At 41.2% G+C, this 18,568-nt stretch overlaps 1 protein-coding gene across 1 annotated transcript in view; it reads left to right on the top strand.

The window, feature by feature from the left end:
• The window catches only part of PRKAG2 (protein kinase AMP-activated non-catalytic subunit gamma 2), a 218,182-nt gene that overhangs the window by 61,562 nt on the left and 138,052 nt on the right, over positions 1–18,568 (top strand). Inside the window, exons 2-3 of the mRNA XM_030445586.1 lie at positions 6,289–6,360; positions 16,793–17,072. Coding sequence (XP_030301446.1) covers positions 6,289–6,360; positions 16,793–17,072 — 352 coding nt within the window. The remainder of the gene's footprint in view (positions 1–6,288; positions 6,361–16,792; positions 17,073–18,568) is intronic.

Raw genomic sequence — 18,568 nt, 5'->3', positions numbered from 1 at the left:
ATGGTGTTTTTCACATACTGGGGTCTGGGTTAGATTTCAGTCAGCTGTAACTCCCTAACTTTTCAGAATATGCCTATTTGGGACTGGCATGTAATTTCTTCCAGGCATGTAATTTAGGGTGATTTGCCCTCTTTTGGTGCTGTATTCCCCTTGGCATCAAAGTGCATACAACTGATGATGCAGTCACCTGGGTAACTTTGGGACCATCCTGCTTCTGGCATCTTCATGCTGTGGACAAAATCAAGCCTCTGTATCTCATTTTTACCATTTTAAACTTTCTAGACCCCATTGTTCTTTTTTCATCTGAATAGCCTTAAGAGTAATAGCAAACAAATAAATTGGAATAGCCTTGTGATGTACAAAGCTGGTTTGCACAAATCTAACCAGCTTTGTACATCTGTTACTGCCCACTCCCATTGAGTCATACTGGGACTTAGTCACCAGCATCCTCAGTCTCACAGTAGGATTTATATATCTGTCTCCAAAACACATGCTGCAGTCTACAGGGCATGGGGGAGAGAAAACAGCAAAGCAATGAGCAGCCTACTCCTGAAGGAATAGAACAATGTAGCAAGACTTATTATACTACACTACGACCAGTATAGTGAAAAAAAAACAAAACAAAACCAAAAGGACAAAAATTCCTGGGTATGTCAGTTTTTTATCTTTCCTTGTGCAATATTTGAGGGATTTGATACAAATCCCCAAAGGCTTGCAGATAGGAGTGTTCTAAAAAAAGAAATTTTTCTATTAAATCATAGTTACCAAGCTATGCTCTCTATTCCTGAGAGTTCAAACTTGGGATTCTGTTCACATATTATTAGCATATGTAGTGTATTTGCTGTTCAGAGTTTTACACAGGCTTTTAATAGGTACAAATCCAAGGCTGATCTGAAAAAAAATCTGATGTGCAGACTGAGCTGAAGAAACTGCTCACAACTCATGTTAATGAAAATCTTGGCTTTCTTTGCCCTTGGAATGACTGCTGAAGTGCTCAGTGCTCAATAACATTAGCAGAGCTCTGTTAAGGTGTGATTCTGGAGGGTGCAGCTTTTAGCAATCTTTTTTGAGATCAGGTCTCTTGTCAGTGCTCAGCTTTATTTCTCTGTATGTTGTTTCCTTTGCTTATTTTATTAAAGGAGCTGTCTCCCCGTACCAAAAAGCTGTCATAGTAAAGTGTCACCTCCTGCTTGAGTTATGTTGTAAAAAGAGACAGTAGCGTCTGGCAGGCATTTCACATCCTTAAATTTGGTGCAGTCCTAGCACATATATAGAACTTAGTGAAGCTGAAAAATTGTTGTCTCATAGGTGACACCATCAGTAGTCAGGACTGTGATGCTACCTGCGCCGGGGCTCTGAAGTTACTTACAGAAGAGGAATCCAGCCTTTCACCAGAGATGGTCCATGGGACTGCCATGAAGCTATTATGACCTGAATCATCTCTGATACAGTGCCAAAGAGTTTACCATCTTCATGGGACATAAACCTACTGCCATGGGCACAGATTTCATATGACCAGGTTGTTGCATGGCCATGCCTTGCATTTGAAAGAAGTGTTGCAAATGAGAGCAGCAGGGAGCTGTTTGTGAAATAGTCTTCTGATATCCATCCCTGAAGTTCTGGACCACTGTTGAGCAGGGTCATAAAAGGATCCTGTTTCCAAAATACCTCAGGAACTGGTCTCTGACCTGCCAGTCACAGCACGCCCCAGAGGGCCTTGCCTGCTTCCTTGGCTTCAGCCATTGCAGAGAAATTTTATCAGCCTGGCTGCCAAAGTAGCCTTGAAACAAAATAATAATAATAATAATAATAGAATCCTGTTTATTCTGTGTTGTTTACTGGATTCAAGGCTTTAGTGATCTCTTATTTAAGCTTTCAGCCTCCACAACAGAATTGCTGGAAGCCCTTTTCTGACACAAAGGTCTCCAACTGCAGCAGCGTCCAGACCAGCATGTCTGGGCAAGTCTTTTTGGCAGGAATGTTCCCCAGTAAGGAAAGGAACAGTGAAACTGACTGGAAAAGGTGAAAAATGGCTTGGCTAACCAGTTCTTGTGTCTGTTGCTATTTGATTATGCTATGCCAGCCAATAGATTTGCTTTCTGTGTCCTAAAATGTGCTTTTCTTTCCTGTTCTCTGTACTAGTTCTGAGAAAAGTTTCTTGGATTTTCCAAGGTATCAAAGAACAAAAATATTAATTTTTTTCACATAATCCCTAGTGTCCTGATGTAAAGTCTGTCAAAGGAAAAAGAGCTGGAATCAGGAATGATCACACTCTAGATCTGGGGGTGACCCAGACAAGAATGACCTTACAGTTCATCTGATCTTTGGAGGAGAAATTAGAGTGAAGAATTTTAAGTTTCTGGATACCTTATACTAGGAAGAAATTCCCTACTGTGAGGGTGGAGAGACCCTGGCACAGTTTGCCAAGAGAAACTGTGGCTGCCCCCTCCCTGGAAGTGGTCAAGGCCAGGTTGGATGGGGCTTGGAGCATCCTGGTCTGGTGGGAGGTGTCCCTGACTCTGCAGAGGAGTTGGAACTGGGTGATCTCTAAAGTTCCTTTCAACCCAAACCTTTCTATGTCTCTGTGAATTTCGTTGCTTTTATTTGTTCTGTTAATTTCCTCTGTTATTGGTAAAAAAAAGGTCCTGGAAAACTGCCTGTTTGGTGTTGTGTGAGATTGCCCTCCCCAGGAGGGAGCCTGGCTGGTAGCAGGAGCACTTTGAGCCACGGCTCTGCTGTCCTCTGATAGCTCTGATATCCCTGTGGCCATAGCCTTCAGCAAATAAAACAGGAGCTGCCATGACAACCTCTTGTAAATAAAAATTACTTGAAAACAAAATAAATCTGAAATTACTTTTTGGCTGTAAAGTAAATCGAAACTGCTCAAGAGGTCATTTTTTCCAAGTGGGGATGGCAGGAGTGATGCCTGGCTGCCAGGAGGTGTGGAGTGATGTGAAAGCCTGAGGAACAGGAGTATGGCAGGAAAGCTAACACAGCTTTGCATAACACTCTTTGCATCCTCTTAATTCCAGGTTGGCAGCACTAGGAGCTGCAATCTCTGGTGGCTTTTGCTCCTTACACATAAGATCAGAGATCATGGTCTCTACAGGAGTTGTCTATCTGAGGATATAATGCAGGACTGAGAGATACAGAGTGTGGTGCTGGGTGTTCTTCAGCCAGGACTCTGCAGTCTCAAATGAGAAAGACTTTTCCTCATCCCAAGATGTCACTGTATGGCTTTGGCAGAAGTTTTCTACATGTCTCTTCAGAAGGATGTGATTTCCAGGGCACTTATTCTAAGTGAAGTAAAGCAGAGCTGGAGAGCAAGAAGCTGTCTAAGAACAGTTTCAATCACAGGGTCATGGCAGAGCAAGCCTTCCATGTGTGTCTCTTGGCATCAGATCAGAGCAGTCAGATAATCTGATAAGGTCCAGGGCTGCACCATTGGCCTGTGAAGAATACTATGCTGTTTTGCAACACTTTTGGAGCAGTTTGTTTTGTTTATATTTTTTTTAAGAGTTACTGTATCATCAGCTGTGTTTTCACATGTACTTCTGGCTGAAGAGGAACACAAGAAATAAATTTCTAGTCTGCATTCTGCACAGATACAGGCGAAGAGAAATGGAACATCTATTATTTACTTGCTTAACCAACAGGATGGAACTGAGAGAGCAGTGTTTGCATCCTGGCATTTGGTAGATGTATCTTTTATTTCTTTAAATGCATGCCTTCACATATAGAATCCCATGAAGAAGTGAAAGATGAAGAACTTGTTCAGTAGCAGCTGCAATTACAGACTTTATCATAGGACTGAAAGTACAATTATTATCCTCTTTGAAATGTTCTCTGGCACTGTATGAACAAAGCAATGTTTCAGAGGTATAGCTCCAGTTATTTCTGCTTCCAATTAGAGATCTCCTGCTGTTCATGGGAAGGCAGACGAAGTTACCACACTTACATGATACCTGAGAGTTAAAAATTACAATAATCAGCTGGGTTTCATAATATGTTTATGTGTTAGAATTTGATATATACATGTTTTTAGGCTTGGGATTGTAGTTGGGAACTCAAATTTAGCTATTAGAACAATAGCTGTACCTACCTCCTCTTCCTCATTTTGAAAGTTTCTGCTGAAAAAAGTTATGGTTTTGTTCCTAGCTATTCCAGATTTTCTGAACAGCTTTTTCAATCCTGATTACTAGAGAGGTATCCCCTTAAAAGCAGTTTTCTTTCATCAAGTCTTCAGTCTTCCTAAGCAGCAGGTTTTCTCCCTGTGGATTACAACAAGTAGTAATATGGAGATGCTAATATGTGGAGCTCAGAATAGGTTATTTCCTTCCATTTATTCCATGGAAAATTACTTAGCTCACATCAGATTCCAGCTTCTGCCCCACTGAAGATGGGTAGAGGAAAATGCTGGTAAATCCTTTGGCTAAATTAAAGTAAACATGAAGGAATTTGTGTTTGTGTAACTTTCCATTAGGCTCTTAAACTTCTTCATGGAAATCCTTCACTTAAATCCTGCAGTAACATTAAGTAGGAATAATAATAATAATGAAAATACATTTATTGATATTGCTTGTTAATGCCACTTATGGCTAAATAATTTTTATTCATGTAACTAGTTTTGATCTTAACTAATAATAAGAACAAGCAAATTATTATGGAAACTTTTGTTTAAAGTCCTGTGGTGCCTGGTTCAGCCTCCATCAAATCTTGATAACAGTGAAAATCTAAACCAAACAAATTCCCTCATCTTTTGATTTTGAGACATTTCCTTGCATTTTTACTTGCAAATGAAGGTGATGTAAAACATGGATGTCAACACGTGGTAATGAGGGCGATGTTTTATAGCTGGGTTGGTGCTTTGTAGTTTGGGCCTATGCAGATAGTTCTATTCAGTCTGTGTAGGTAGAGCTGGGAGAATACTCATTTGTCAGGAATATTTTGGTGTGTGGCCTCATGATTTGGAGCCAGCTTGGCCAAGCCTAGCTGCTGCTGGGGTGTTGTTTTTTTTTTCCCTTTCCAACTTGGCATAAATTACTCCCATGTGCTTCAGTTCCAGTAATTCAATATTTGTTCCTTATTTTTGTTGTTCATTGTGTAACCAGAATATTTTCAAACGCTTGTAAGGATTATGTCTGAGTTATACAGATTTTTGAGAATATTTTGGATTGAGGACAATTACACAAAGTGATGTGATTGTCAGACCTATAGCTGCTCTGTATTCTGAAAGCAAGCAAGCTGTACAGACTTTTCAGATGGTGCTGATTTGCAATTAATCTCTATTTACTCTCAAATTAGGTTTATGTGAAATTGCTATTTATGTGTTTTACTAATTTAAATGGGATGCAGATCTGGTAGTAGAGAATCACTGAATCATTACATGGAAAGGGTGATGCCTTGTATCTGGGAGGTTCTGCTGTGAGGACGTATTGCTAACATTAAATCAAGATTTGGGATCCAAAACTCAGTTTCTCAGCACACAGCATTAGGCAGCCTCATGCTTTGGGTCCCAGAGTTACTCCTAATCTACCTTTCTGATCAAGCAGATGCTAAACTTGACACTAACATCATTTTCTTATGCATGTAGAAAGGAGCTCTAAAAACCCCATGGCTGGAAGACGGAATAGCATAAACAGAACAGACAGCAGGAGGTAGAATATAATTGCAGTTTGTTTTTGTTAGTTAAAGATGAGCATGTGTGCATTTCCTCAGGCTTTGTTGTCTGAAGTCATGCAGAATTGGGTGCTCTTCTCTCATTTGTGCAAATGAATTGGTTGTTTCTTCCCTGAGCACTGTGTCGCAGTTTTCTCTCTCTTTTATATATGTTACATGGTTTTCAGAACACTGACGTGTTCTGTTTTATTTACTGCCATAAATACTCTTTAAACTAGGATTTTACACAAGTGGATATATTAAAGTGGATATATTAAAACTTTTTTTTCCTATGAATTTTTCTGTGGGTTTTGGGTATCTGATTCTATGATTCTGTGCTCTTGAAAGTTTCAGCACAGAACTTTTTAGCTTTGGCTCTGCAGCTGCTTTTCCATGGTGATGTAGTGAAGTGCTATGGGCTTCCTTGTCATGTGTTTCTTATGCCTGCCATTTTTTTCACAGCCAAGGAGAATTATCCAAGTCCATGGTATTACTGCTTACCAGCAATGGCTGTGGGTAAAGCAGTGGGCACTTCAGAAATAAAACCACACTCTGCAATCATTGAAGGCTCTGGTGGAAAGAAGAATCATTAATATAGGTCATAATTCTTTTTCTTCTCTGTCTTGGCAGGATCTCAGCTCATTTGCCATGCCATTCTTGGACGGAGATGTGGAGACCACAGACAAAAATGCTTCTCGCAAGGTAAGATATTGCCAAAGTTTCACCTTTGATGTAGTGGTTGAGACTTTTGGTAGTGATCACAATTTATTAGGCTTAAAAAAGCTTGAGGTTTTAATCTGTCCTGCTATACCACTAACCTGGTGAGAGTGATGCACTAAGGCAGGTATAGTGACTTTTGCAGACCTTACCATGACAGTGCTAATGCAGTATAACCTGTAAATGATGCTAACCTCTGGTGGTATTGTTTTAAATACTGCAGATGTTGTGTGTAACTCTGTTGTAATTCAATGAAAATTCAATGAAGTGATACTGCATAACTGTATCCTTAGGAATATAGCTAGCTAACAAAATTCTTGGTGTTGCTACAGAAATACAGGACCAAAATAGTCTGTAGGTATGTTTTCCTGGAATTGCCTCTTGATGGTTGCCTTCTGGCTACAGAGGTTTTAATCAGTGTTATTGATGTGTATGCCCTTCACACTGGCAAAATGAGCTGCCTTCATTTGCTGAAGCCACGGCAGTAAAGTCTTTCTGTAAAAGAGGTGGAAAGGTTCCTCCTTGATGTGGGATTAACTCAAGGTTATCCTTCTGGAGATACTGTTCTAATTTGTTTTTCAAATGACCTGCTGTTAAACCATTACATTCACAGTTTTCTTGCTTTAAAATGATCAGGCAAGCAAATTAAAAGGATGACATTAGGGATGCTTATACAGTGCCTACACAATCTTCAGAGTCATAAAAATTGTGGGTGGAATCTGTCATATTCAGGTCCTGGCCCCATCATTTTCATAGAGCATTGAATTACAAGTTGGCCTGCTAAATGTAAGCCTCCTACCAGGCAAGTTAGGGGCTTGGTGGAAAGAGACAGATACCCCTCCATGCAGTAGATAACCCCAAAAGCTGATCTATAGCTACGCAGCAGACCAGTTTGACTTGCCACAGTATTTACTAGGGTATGGACCTCTGAAGATTTAACCTGCTACAAGACATTTGTCAGACTCTGCAGTTATAGTTCAAGGCAGGTGAAGCAATAAATATCTCCTAAGTGAAACTGATCTGCATCTAGAACAATAATAACTTAGTTCTGTTGACAGCACAAGTTTCTATTCCTTTGCACCTTGCAGGAATGGACAGTTGTGTAAAAAAACTTCTTCAGTCCATTAGTGACTGAATATGTTTAGAACATTGGCCTTGTTCTGTTCTGCTTTGGACCTTTTAAGATTGATGTAGGAGTCACTGACATAGAGGAATTCTTGTAGATGCCAGGAAAGCTAAAATATGCAGTGTTACCAAAAGGTGCTTGTTTGAATAAAATGAACATTGTGATGGTTTTGGAAAGGGTTGTTGTTCTGGGAGACAGAGATTTCTAGCTACAACTCCATTTTTCCATTTATCATCTTTTTCCAAAGGGGATAAACTGCATGAAACTCTGTCATGAAGAAAAAACACCCAAAGCTAATCTTGTTCATGTATACTATTACATGATACTATTAATGACTTCCATTTTACCATTTATGAAGCCCTTGTTTTTCCTGTCACTGATCTTGGGACTCTCTTTTGATGAGTGCTTGTTTTGGGGAGAGGAATATGGAAGAGCATTTCAGTATTTGCCTCTTTTCACAGCTTCAGTAAATGCTGAGGTTTTTCCCCCAGACTTGGGTCAAATTCTACTTCTGGAAGTGCAATTGATTTTGGACCAGCCATACAACTGGGGCTTAACATCTGAAATTGCTTTTTTTAACAGAAGTTTTTTCTTGAGATATAAGACAGATTTTTTTCTAACATCATACTTGGAGCTCTGTTCAGTACATGCAACAAAGAAGAAATCATCAGTGACCAAATTCTCATAAGAAAGAGATCAACCAGCAAAGTCCACTGCCACACATCTCATCCTAAATATAATTTTCCTTAATGTGAGTGTGGGATCTTTGCTGCTAGTGAATGATGGCAGGCATCAGACCACAATACTTTATTTAATTCTGATTAAACATGTGCCAGTCCTTGCTGGTGCTACATAAAGAAGTTCCCAGGTTGCTGTTCACTTTCAAGTGAGATGGTTGTTCTTTGTTCCAGCTTGAAATCACAGTGTGATGTATAAATTTCTATATTAAAAGTCAGTATTTCATCAGTATTGTGGCCTTTCCACTTACCTGTCCTGTTGGAGGCTGGCAATTTGTCAAGGATATCTCTCTTCCTGCACTTAACTCCTCTGTAACCTAGGCTATGATCAAAATAAACAAGAGTAGCACACAATCTACCATTTATTTAATTCTCCTTTTTTTGTGTGTGAAAGACTTTTAGAAACTCAAATAACATTTTTCACAGAGATCCTCAGCACTTTACCATGCAAGAGTCTCTTGGCCCCTATGAGACAACAATCCTCCAATTACCAAGAGAGGAAACTCAAGTGCAGAATTATTTTTTCAGGTTCACAGAGAATTTTTTTGGCAGCTGTTGGAATGTGACCCACATTTCCTGAAGTTTAGCCTTAATCACTTCTCATTAAAATGTCTACTATTACAAATCATGTATTCTTCTTTCATTTATGGCTGACAGCAGGAAGGAGATAGGAATCCTTTTCATCTTCCTTGGACAGTATAATATTCTGAAGACACCTGTGTAGAAGTTTTTGGTGATGTGATGGAAAAAGTGAGCTCTTGTGCCTATGGCAGATATTCTGGCCCTTCTTCTTGCCTGACAGAGTGCCTTAATGGTTGTGCTGGTAGCTTTGACTAAAACAACTGGTATTGTTGACTGCTCCATGCTCAAAGCTGAGACTCTTCAGAAATTGCTTGAATCCTTCTTAGATGATAAATAGAGCAGTATAGACAAAGATAACCAGGACCTGAGAAGCAATGGGATACACTGGATTTCCTCAGTCAGGGAACAGGTATCTATTTCCAACCCCACTGCATGAGCAGGGACACCTCCCATTAGGCCAGGCTGCTCAAAGCCCCATCCAACCTGGCCTTGAATGCTTCCAGGGATGGGGCATCCACAACTCTTTTGTGCAGCCTGTGCCAGTGTCCTACCAACCTTGTACAGAAGAACATTTTCCTAATGTCAAATCCAATCTCCTCTCTTTGAGTTATAATTACTCCCCCTTATCCTATCACTATATGCCCTTCTGCAAAGTGCCTCTCTAGTTTTCTTGTAGTCCCCTTTCAGGTACTATAAGCCTGTTATAAAGCCCTCTGATTATCTTTGTGACCCTCTTCTGGACTTGCTTCAAGAGGCCCATATTCTCCTTGTCTGGGGGCTCCAGAACTGGGCACAGCACCACAGGGAGCATCTCTTGAGAATGGTGCAAAGGGAGAGAATGACCTCACTTGACCTGGCCACGCTTCTTTTGATGCAGCCCAGGATACTCTTGGCTTTCTGGGCTGCAAGCAGATATTGCCAGCTCGTCTTGAGCTTCTCATCAACCAGCACCCTGAAGTCCTTTTCCTCAGGGCTGTTCTCAGTCCATTCTCCACCCAACCTGTACTTGTGTCTGGGGTTGCTCCAACCCATGTGCAGGACTTTGCACTTGCCCTTGCTGAACTTCATGAGGTTGCCATGGGCCCTCCTCTCTTGCAAGGCTGTCAAGATCTCTGGGGATGGCATCCCTTCCCTCCATTGTGTCAGCCACACCACCCAGCTTGGTGTCATCAGGAAACTTGCTGAGGGTGCCCTCAATTCCATTATCCATGTCTCCAACAAAGATGTTAAACAGCACTTCTCTCGACACTGTCCCCTGAGGAATACCACTCCTCACTTGTCTCTGCTTGGACATTGAGCTGCTGACCTATTTGCTTACAACCAGCCAGCCAATTCCTTATCCATTGAATGGTGCATCTGTCAATTCCATGTCTCTCCAGTAGAGGCAAGGATGTCATTCAGGGCAGTGTCAAAAGCTTTGCACAAGTCCAGGCAGGTGACATCAGCTCTTTCTTCCCTCCAATGCTGTAACCCCATCATAGAAGGCCAGGGAATTTGCCAGGTGGGATTTGCCATGTTGGGTGTCACCAATCATCTCCTTTTTGTCCGCGTGCCTGTGCATAGTTGCCATGATCTTGCCAGGCACAGAGGTGAGGCTGACAGGTCTGTAGTTCCCTGGGGTGAATGATGATGTGGAGAATCATACAGAAAATAATGGTGGTGCAGTGTGGCAGGGCAGCAGTCAGGGATGAGTACCCCTCTGCACCCGAATGGATCCATCAGTTTTAGAGGTCTTAACCTTGAGTGCTTATAAATCTTTCATCTAAAATGTAAGTTAAAGGATAGGTGTGGAAATTACAGGAAAGAACTAAGTTAAGCTGAAAGCCCAGGATTGTGAATGATTGGAGGGAATAAAATGAAACAAGAATAGAATTATCTGGAGGGAGGCAGCCAGCAAATTATAGATGGAGGAGGGAAGAGGAGGAAGAAAAATTTGGATAATAATATTGATCCATTCCTTTATGGAAATAATAGAATTGTCAGTAAAATATAGTAGAAAGCTTGGAAAATAAGTGTGCATTTAAAGTTCTTTTCCCTACATGGGGAGAAAGCTGGTGAGATGTTTATCTTTGATGAAAATGATGACTGTGATGATGACTGAAGTGCATTTAAGCAGAATATGCTAAAGCTGGACATTTTAAAATTAAATCCAAACAATTGTGATAAAACACCCTTGAATATATTGGCAGAGCTTTCTCTGACTAGTGTTGATTTCAAGTAAATCTTGGACCAGAGATGAATTTCCAAAAGACTTCAAAAAAAGCAATTACTGTGTTAAGATTTACAATGTTTGCAATTAGGATAATTTACAGGTTTGCCAGCCTAACATTAGTTCTGGGCAAAACAACTAAATATCTAATGTCAGGTAGATAGTGATGCCATAAAATGGACTCATTTGTGTTAGAATTTGATGGTAAACAGTTCTTGCTGAACAAATGAGAGGTTTTAAATTAATTATAAATTTGAAAATGTCTTAGTATCAGTGTAATATATATATAAAAGTACCAGAGGACGTTTTGATCTAAGAGGCTGGAATGATGCTGAATAAACATGGAGCCTATTAAATAAAAAAGTGGCTGATAAAATAAATTGAGACTTATCAGTGGAAAATTTTGTTTCTAGACAGAAAAAACATTCTGTTGCTGCACTATATCATCCTTTATCAGTGGAAAGAAATTCCGACTCATTACTGATACAATGTGTAATTTGTACAGAAGGGGAGGAAGAGAGTGGTAAATTCTGAGTTATAAACTCCAATGCAGAATGACCTGAATCACTCAAAATGTATTTTGCACACAAACAGCCTATTTGGCCAAATTGTTGTGGTTAAACCTAGGAGCAAATAGTGCACAATTTACTCTTGGAAAGTCTTTCACAATGCTTTGATTAGATTTTAAGAATAGTTGTAGATAATCAGCTGTACATGGCTTCTGAATGTGACCAGGTGATTAACAGATTAGTTTGGGGTTTGGATGTACACACAAATAGAGTGAAAAGTAGAGGTTTTGTTACAACTGACTCCCAGTTCTGCTATCAGTAATGCAGGAAAGCCTTGATGAACTAGGAAAACATCTGAGGAGTCACTCCAGTATGAAGGACTCCAAGGAGCACTTTGTCCTGCTTCTGGTCCCAGCACTGTTTTTCTTTTTTCCAGTGACTCATGGGAACTGCATGAACAACCATTCAGCAGGGAGGAGAAGAAAAAATATGCCATTTTTTTATCCACCCCCCACATCCCCTTTCATTGTATACATATAAAAAAAATCTCCTTTAGTTTTAGTTTTATTTTTCTCCAGTCTTTTAGTTTTTCATTCATTGATAAGCAGTGAGGATGGGAAGCATGTCCTGGATGGTGCTGGAGCCTTGGCATGGGGCATCTGCTGTGGATGCAGTGAGCCCGAGGGGAAGAAAATGTGTGCCAGCCACAGCCCTGCTGTGTGCCTGGCTTTTCCAGTTCACTGCTTTGAAATAAATGCAGTTAGGGGTTAGGAAGTGAACCAAGATCCAAGCCTGCTTTCACCTTTCCTCAAGCCTGCTTCTGCCTTCAAGCAGCCCCGCTTGCTGCTGGAAGCCTAAGCCCAGCCCTCCATACAGCAATGCAGAGCCTGCCAGAGCAGCCTGCTGCATCCTATTGTATTTTAATTTGGGGAAGTGTCATTGTACTTTAGTCTTGGGAAGTGACATCTCTGATCTTGTAAAATACGTTGTCATCTCAATTGTCACTGCTCATGCAGAACCAAAGGAACTAATGATGGTGAATGTGACCACATGGTGCCTGGAAGAGTAAGTCCTTCATTACCTTTCAGTCTAATGAAGTCAGCTCTTGTGTTTCTGTGAGCTCTTTTATTCCAGCAGAATGAGAGAATCATCCAATTAACTTTATCAAGGGGCTTTTTTTATTGAGATTCAGTGAAAGGGCAGGAAACAAGTGCAGACTTCTATCTGGTGTATTGTTTCTAATTGTGTTTACTGTCCCTGTCAAGGGGGGTGGGAGGAAATTCCTTTTCTGTTACTTGTCTTCCAAACTTTTTTAAATGAAGAGGCAAAATAAAGGCCAAATAACTCACTGTTTTAAAAGCAGACAGAACTCAATAATCCTAACTTTTTGGAGTTGTAGAAAAAGCAGCAGAGCTCAGGAGCATTTAATAACTTTCACTTAAATTCAGAACCTATTGAAAGGCAGTTTAGCTGAAGTGTATCTGTGTTCAGACATGGTTTTTTTTCAGACTGTTCTGAAAAATTAATCTAAATTCTTCCAAAACAGATCCAGAGAGTTTTTAGGGAGTGCATCTTCTGGGGAAGGCTGTGTGTCCAAGAAAGGTCCCATTGCTGGAGCACCTTGGCAAAGGAGCAGAGGAGATGGCTGTAAAGAGATGCTGCAGCAGGAACATCAGAGATGCTGGGTTTCTCCAGCACTGACACAGTCCCTCTGGTCAGAGCCTTCTCAGCACAGCTCATCCATTTTTTTCTGGCCATGTCACTCTGGCAGGACATTCCTCCTCTCTGCAGTTAAGTGGCCCTTAAATTTTAGATTGGGAGCAGAAATTGCTTCTTGGAGAGGACTTTATTTGGACCTTGTCTTCAGAAAGTCAATGACCTGGTCAGGGTCAAACCATGTGCATTTATTTGGGGTGTGTGGTATTTCTGCTCATTCTCAGTTACTGCTTTTGCTGGGCCAACACAAACTGATGTACAAGGGCTATTAATGTAAGAAGCAAGGCTGCAATACTTTTTTGTGCTGCTACAGCTCAACTGGAGGAATATTTATCTTTCCAAAGCACACATGGGAGTTTCATGCCCCCTTGCCTATCATAGTGTCAGAAAATGGTCCAAAAAACATGAAGAACAATCTGATGATCCATCACACTGTGTAACCTCCCTCTAGCACCACTGCCAGAGTCATCACAGAGAGTCTGCATAGAGGGTTATTCCACAGCAGAGTCTTCCTCATTCCCAGCTGAAGCATGAAAATTAATAATGTCTTGTGACTTTTATGTGCACTGTGATAACAGTTGTTGCTGCTGATTTTACTCAGAGAAACACCTCATCATGTTTTAGAATGTGCAATCCACTAGCCCCAAATAATGTTCTAAGAAAATAATCCACTTGTAATTCCAAAAGCAAAATCACTGTGATGGTGGGTGTAACCTCTGTATAATTAGCATGTGGAGAGGCTGGGGAAATATTTGATGTAGTAATTTCCTTTAATTAAGTAGCATGCACATGTGCATTTAGCAGCCTGACCCTGGTGCTCTGCCAATTAACTGATTCATCTACCTGACATGATGGAGAGAAAGCAACTGACTGTGCTTGTAATAAATAAAAACCACCCCTCTGCTTCTGCTTCAAATTTTAAAACAATATGTTTTCCTTTCCTACTGGTGCATGCAAGGGAATAATGATGTTTTCTGACAAGTTGTTGCTTGACATTTTACTTCTAGAGTTGCTCTAGCATCTGAGGATACCATAGTCTTTTGAAAGTGTGTTGTTGGAACTAAACACGCATGCAAAAAAGATAACATGAAATATTGAGGGTAACACCAGAGTGATGTCCTTCTCTTAACTTGACAAATGTCATGGCTTGTCACTTCAGGAAAAATTGTAATGAAATTACTGTCCTAGAAACAGTCCTAAATTACAGCAGTAGTGGCAGATTTGTGTTGTTGTTAAAGTGGAATGGAAATATTCTTACTTCCCACTTGCAGGTGGTAGTTGTGGCAACAGACTTCTTTAAATTGCAAAAGAAGGTGCCAGTGGGCTAGTTAGTTTCCTAGACTGTGTAGCTGTGGACATACAGGTAGTCTCAGATGACTTATACTTTAGTAAAATCAATTAACATTTATGAAAAGGTACCACTTTGGGGCTATTTACCCATGACTAAAGAGCTATTTATTAATGTAGTTATAGCATAGTTATAATTCCAGGTCTCAGGGAGGGGACTGGGCCCCATTATTCTTCGTAAGTAGTCACCAAGAGATGGGCTGTGTGACTGAAAACTTAGAATGGGAATAAAGGAGATCTGATCCTCAAAGCAGAATAGATGAGAAATATGAAATGAGCTTTCAAGAATCCATGACAGACCTGGGAGGGAAACCTAAGGCTCAGACCATTGCATGAAGCATGAAACACTACTTGCTTCTTCTCTGATGGATACTGCCCAGTGCCTCAGTTAGAATTGATTTATCTTTTCCAAAAAATTCTCTTTGAGGGCAACTGCTTTCTTAACTCACCAGCAAAAGGGCAGTTATACTTTTGAGGTTTTTTTTTTTTTTTTGTCATGCTGACAAAAATTAGTGTACAGGTATAAAAAGTGGTTGTGCCCCTTGTCAGATATCTTCGTGTTATCTGTTCAGGGCTGTGCCAGCCTGGCTCCATGACCCTCCCAGTGACCCATGCTGTTAGTGACCATCTCCCAGACCAAGTGCTTTTGAGGCTGGAAACCTTCCCCTGAGGAACAGACTCTCTGCCAGCCCCACTGCAGCTCCCCCAGAGCAGGACCTGTTCTGGCTCTGCTATGTCCCACATGGAAAAAGGAGCTGATCCAAAGTGAATGTGCAGGACACAGAAAGGATAACAAAAAAGTGAGATCCTGTGTGGAGGGAACAGCTGTTTGGCCTCCATGCTGCTCATGCATATTTCTACAAGTTATTATTTTGAAAAGGGAATTTATTGTGGATGTGTTTTAAGCTCAGCTGACCATTTTTAGCTGGTTTTCTAGACACAAGTCCTTTGCTGACTTGAAAGAGGACATATGAGGTTTTATTTCATCTCTTTATTTCATCTCTTCTTTCATCTAAGTCGTTCAAATCCAAGATGTTATTTTTCCCTAAGATTAGTGGCAACAACTCCTACCTAACCAGACTGCCACATCTCAGGCGTACGTGGCATCTTTGCCAGTAGAAGTTGCAATCTGCTCTCTACCTCCCCACTCGTTTTGCAGAACTGGGAAGAGAGGAACAGGCATGCAAGAGGGTTGAAAATCAGCAGCACATCCCCATGGGCACATACACCTTGACCTTTGCTTACGTGTTCCTTGGAGACCTGAAAACTCACCACTGCCTCTTGCCAGGAACAGAACCCTTCATTCATGTCAAATGCCTCCTGCTAAAAAAGCAGCCTCATACCCACCCAAGCACTTCATGCATCCAGAAGGAAATAAACTCTGTGTATAGCTCAGGCACAGACAAATACCACAGAGGTTTTGGGTCAGCTTCTGTTAATTGTATGTGGAAATAATTTCATCTTTGCTCCTTTACTTTCAGTTTGTTTTTCTGGATTTTTATCCCCCCTTGCTGGGCAAGCCTGCACAGTGCAGAGCTGTGTTGTACACAAATATTCACACCAGTTGCAAAGCCAGCACAGGTCCCAAAAGAGATACAGCTGTTAGAAAGATCATACCCAAGCTTGAAGCCAGGGTAATCAGCAGGAATGTAGTCAGTTTAAAATGATTCCTTTATGTTGGGGCTGGAGTTGCAATCCCATGGCTGTGGCTGGGGCTGGTGGTGTAGAAAATTGTCAGGCACTTAGGAACTTGTGCACTGTCCTGCATCACATCGTGTGATGGAGGTTTAAGTACTGCAGATGGGTGCTTAAATCTGGGAGGAAGACTTTGCCCTTAATAAATTCATTGCTAATCACTTCTCGGTCATTTGAGGAAGGAAGAGGGATGTGTGGCAAATAAAACCAGTGGAGAAAATCCTGCACTGTAGGTGTGATAATGCAATGCATGCACATAGGTTGTGAATTTTTGTGAAATTCAAAGTGTCTTTAAGAGCAGAGGACAGCATGGAGCCCAGGGAGGTGGCACACAAGCAGCTGCATGTCAGTGCAGGCAGGTCCTGGGGAAGGTAAGGTCTGGCTAATCCAGCAGCTAAATGAAGAGGAGTTGATTGTGTTGAGACAAGTTCAGAGATCCTGATGGCTCCAGCTGAACTGACTTTTTTCTTTTTCTTCCTTTTTCTTTCCTCCTCAGGTGGAAGAAAGCTACTCTGCTGCCAGCCCTTCAAAAAGCCTTTTCTCAAAAGGGCTCCAGAACCGACCCTCCAGCCCTGTTTCTGCCCCAGTGAGATCCAAACACAGCCCTGGCTCCCCCAAAACAGTTTTCCCTTTCCCTTACCAGGAGTCTCCCCCACGCTCCCCACGCCGAATGAGCTTCAGTGGGATCTTCAGGTCCTCCTCCAAAGAGTCCTCCCCCAATTCTAACCCGTCTACCTCTCCTGGGGGCATCAAGTTTTTCTCCAGATCAAGAAAAAGTAAGAAATTCCTCATGTTATTTCAGGAAGATACACGGTACCTCTGGGCTTGGCCCATTCTTTACCTGCGGTAGTGAAGTAAGTGCAGATGGGGCATGTGCTAATTGTTTGTCATTGCTTTCACTGACCAAATGTTTCTTATTTCTGACATGCTGGCCATCAGGGGCCACAGACTTTGGGGAGCCACAGACACCTACATAGGGCTGAGGAGGGAAATCACACCTAAGAGCTTTGCTTAGAACTCCTGTGTCCACATTCGTGGGAGTTTTCTGGGCGTTCCATTGAGGGAAGTTGAAAATAAGTGCCAGGGCTTGAGAACAGCCCAAGGAGTTTATGGGGTTGGTGATGGAAATGGGCACAGAAATTCATCCTCCATCTCAGGAGGAAAGAGACACTCATTTCTGTAGAGTCCATAGCAAATTCCAGCTCTTTTTCAACTGATACAGTTTTTTTCTCTGTTTGAGGAGTGGGAGGGGGCAAGAAGAGAGCTTGACTGGGTGGAAGTAAATATGTGTTTCAAACCAAATGACCATTAAGGGAGTGTTTGAGCTTGTCTGCCAGATTATGAAAGGCATTGTTGTCCTGTGTGGTTGAGGACACTTGTCTGCTTCGTATCAGGCACAGATTTTACCTCTTCAGCAACTCATGGATTTACATACCACTGGGACTCAAAAATTGGCAGAATTGGGAAAAGGCTTTCATTTTGAAGCTGGCTTGTTGAATAAGAGTTCCTAATGCTGGTCTGCAAACCCAGCCTGGTCTACCCAATGGATTTATAGCTGTAGGAAGAGAACAGAGTTACAGGGGAAAGAGTGAAATAATACCATGTCACGAGGGTGCTAGATTGTCAGACAACAGCAGATTTTCCTTCTGTGAGTAGAAGAAATAACTCAATGATAAATTTTTGTCAAGTATGCTGTGACAATGTAGGTACAGAATTAATAATTCATATATATGTCTGGCTATATGTTTCCAGCAATATTTTGCTAGTTTTTAGAATCAGAATTTCCTTTTAAAAGTTGGTTTTAATCACAAAGAACAAGAATACATCTATACAAACCCATACAGCATTTTTCTTTATTTTTTAGTAGAAGCTGCAGCTTAATGGAAATGGCATCTTTTCCAGTCCTCTTCTCTCTCTAAAACACCTTCAGGAGACTGAAAGTAGGAGAGTCAGTGTCTCTGAAGGACTCCAAATAGACTCCAATCAGACTCCATGCATAATTTGTGTTCAAGGACATCTGTCCTTCTCTGCTTAAAGTTCAAATATATGCTCCCCTCTTTTTCAAGCCTGAAAACAAAGTCCATTTGAATTAATTTTAGTAGTCCACATAGATTTAAACATTGCATGGGCAGTATGCTGATGCTTGAGTACACAGAAAGGGGCTCTCTGGTCCTTGAGTAACAGCAGTGTACACTGCATAGCAGAGCCATCTTGTGACTTTTAAATCAAGTTATCCAAGCAAACATCACCATTCAATTCCTAGCTAGGTACA

This window comes from Calypte anna, chromosome 2 (assembly GCF_003957555.1).
Source record: "Calypte anna isolate BGI_N300 chromosome 2, bCalAnn1_v1.p, whole genome shotgun sequence".
Classification (NCBI taxonomy): domain Eukaryota; kingdom Metazoa; phylum Chordata; class Aves; order Apodiformes; family Trochilidae; genus Calypte; species Calypte anna.
This window is presented reverse-complemented; position numbering and strand designations above follow the sequence as displayed.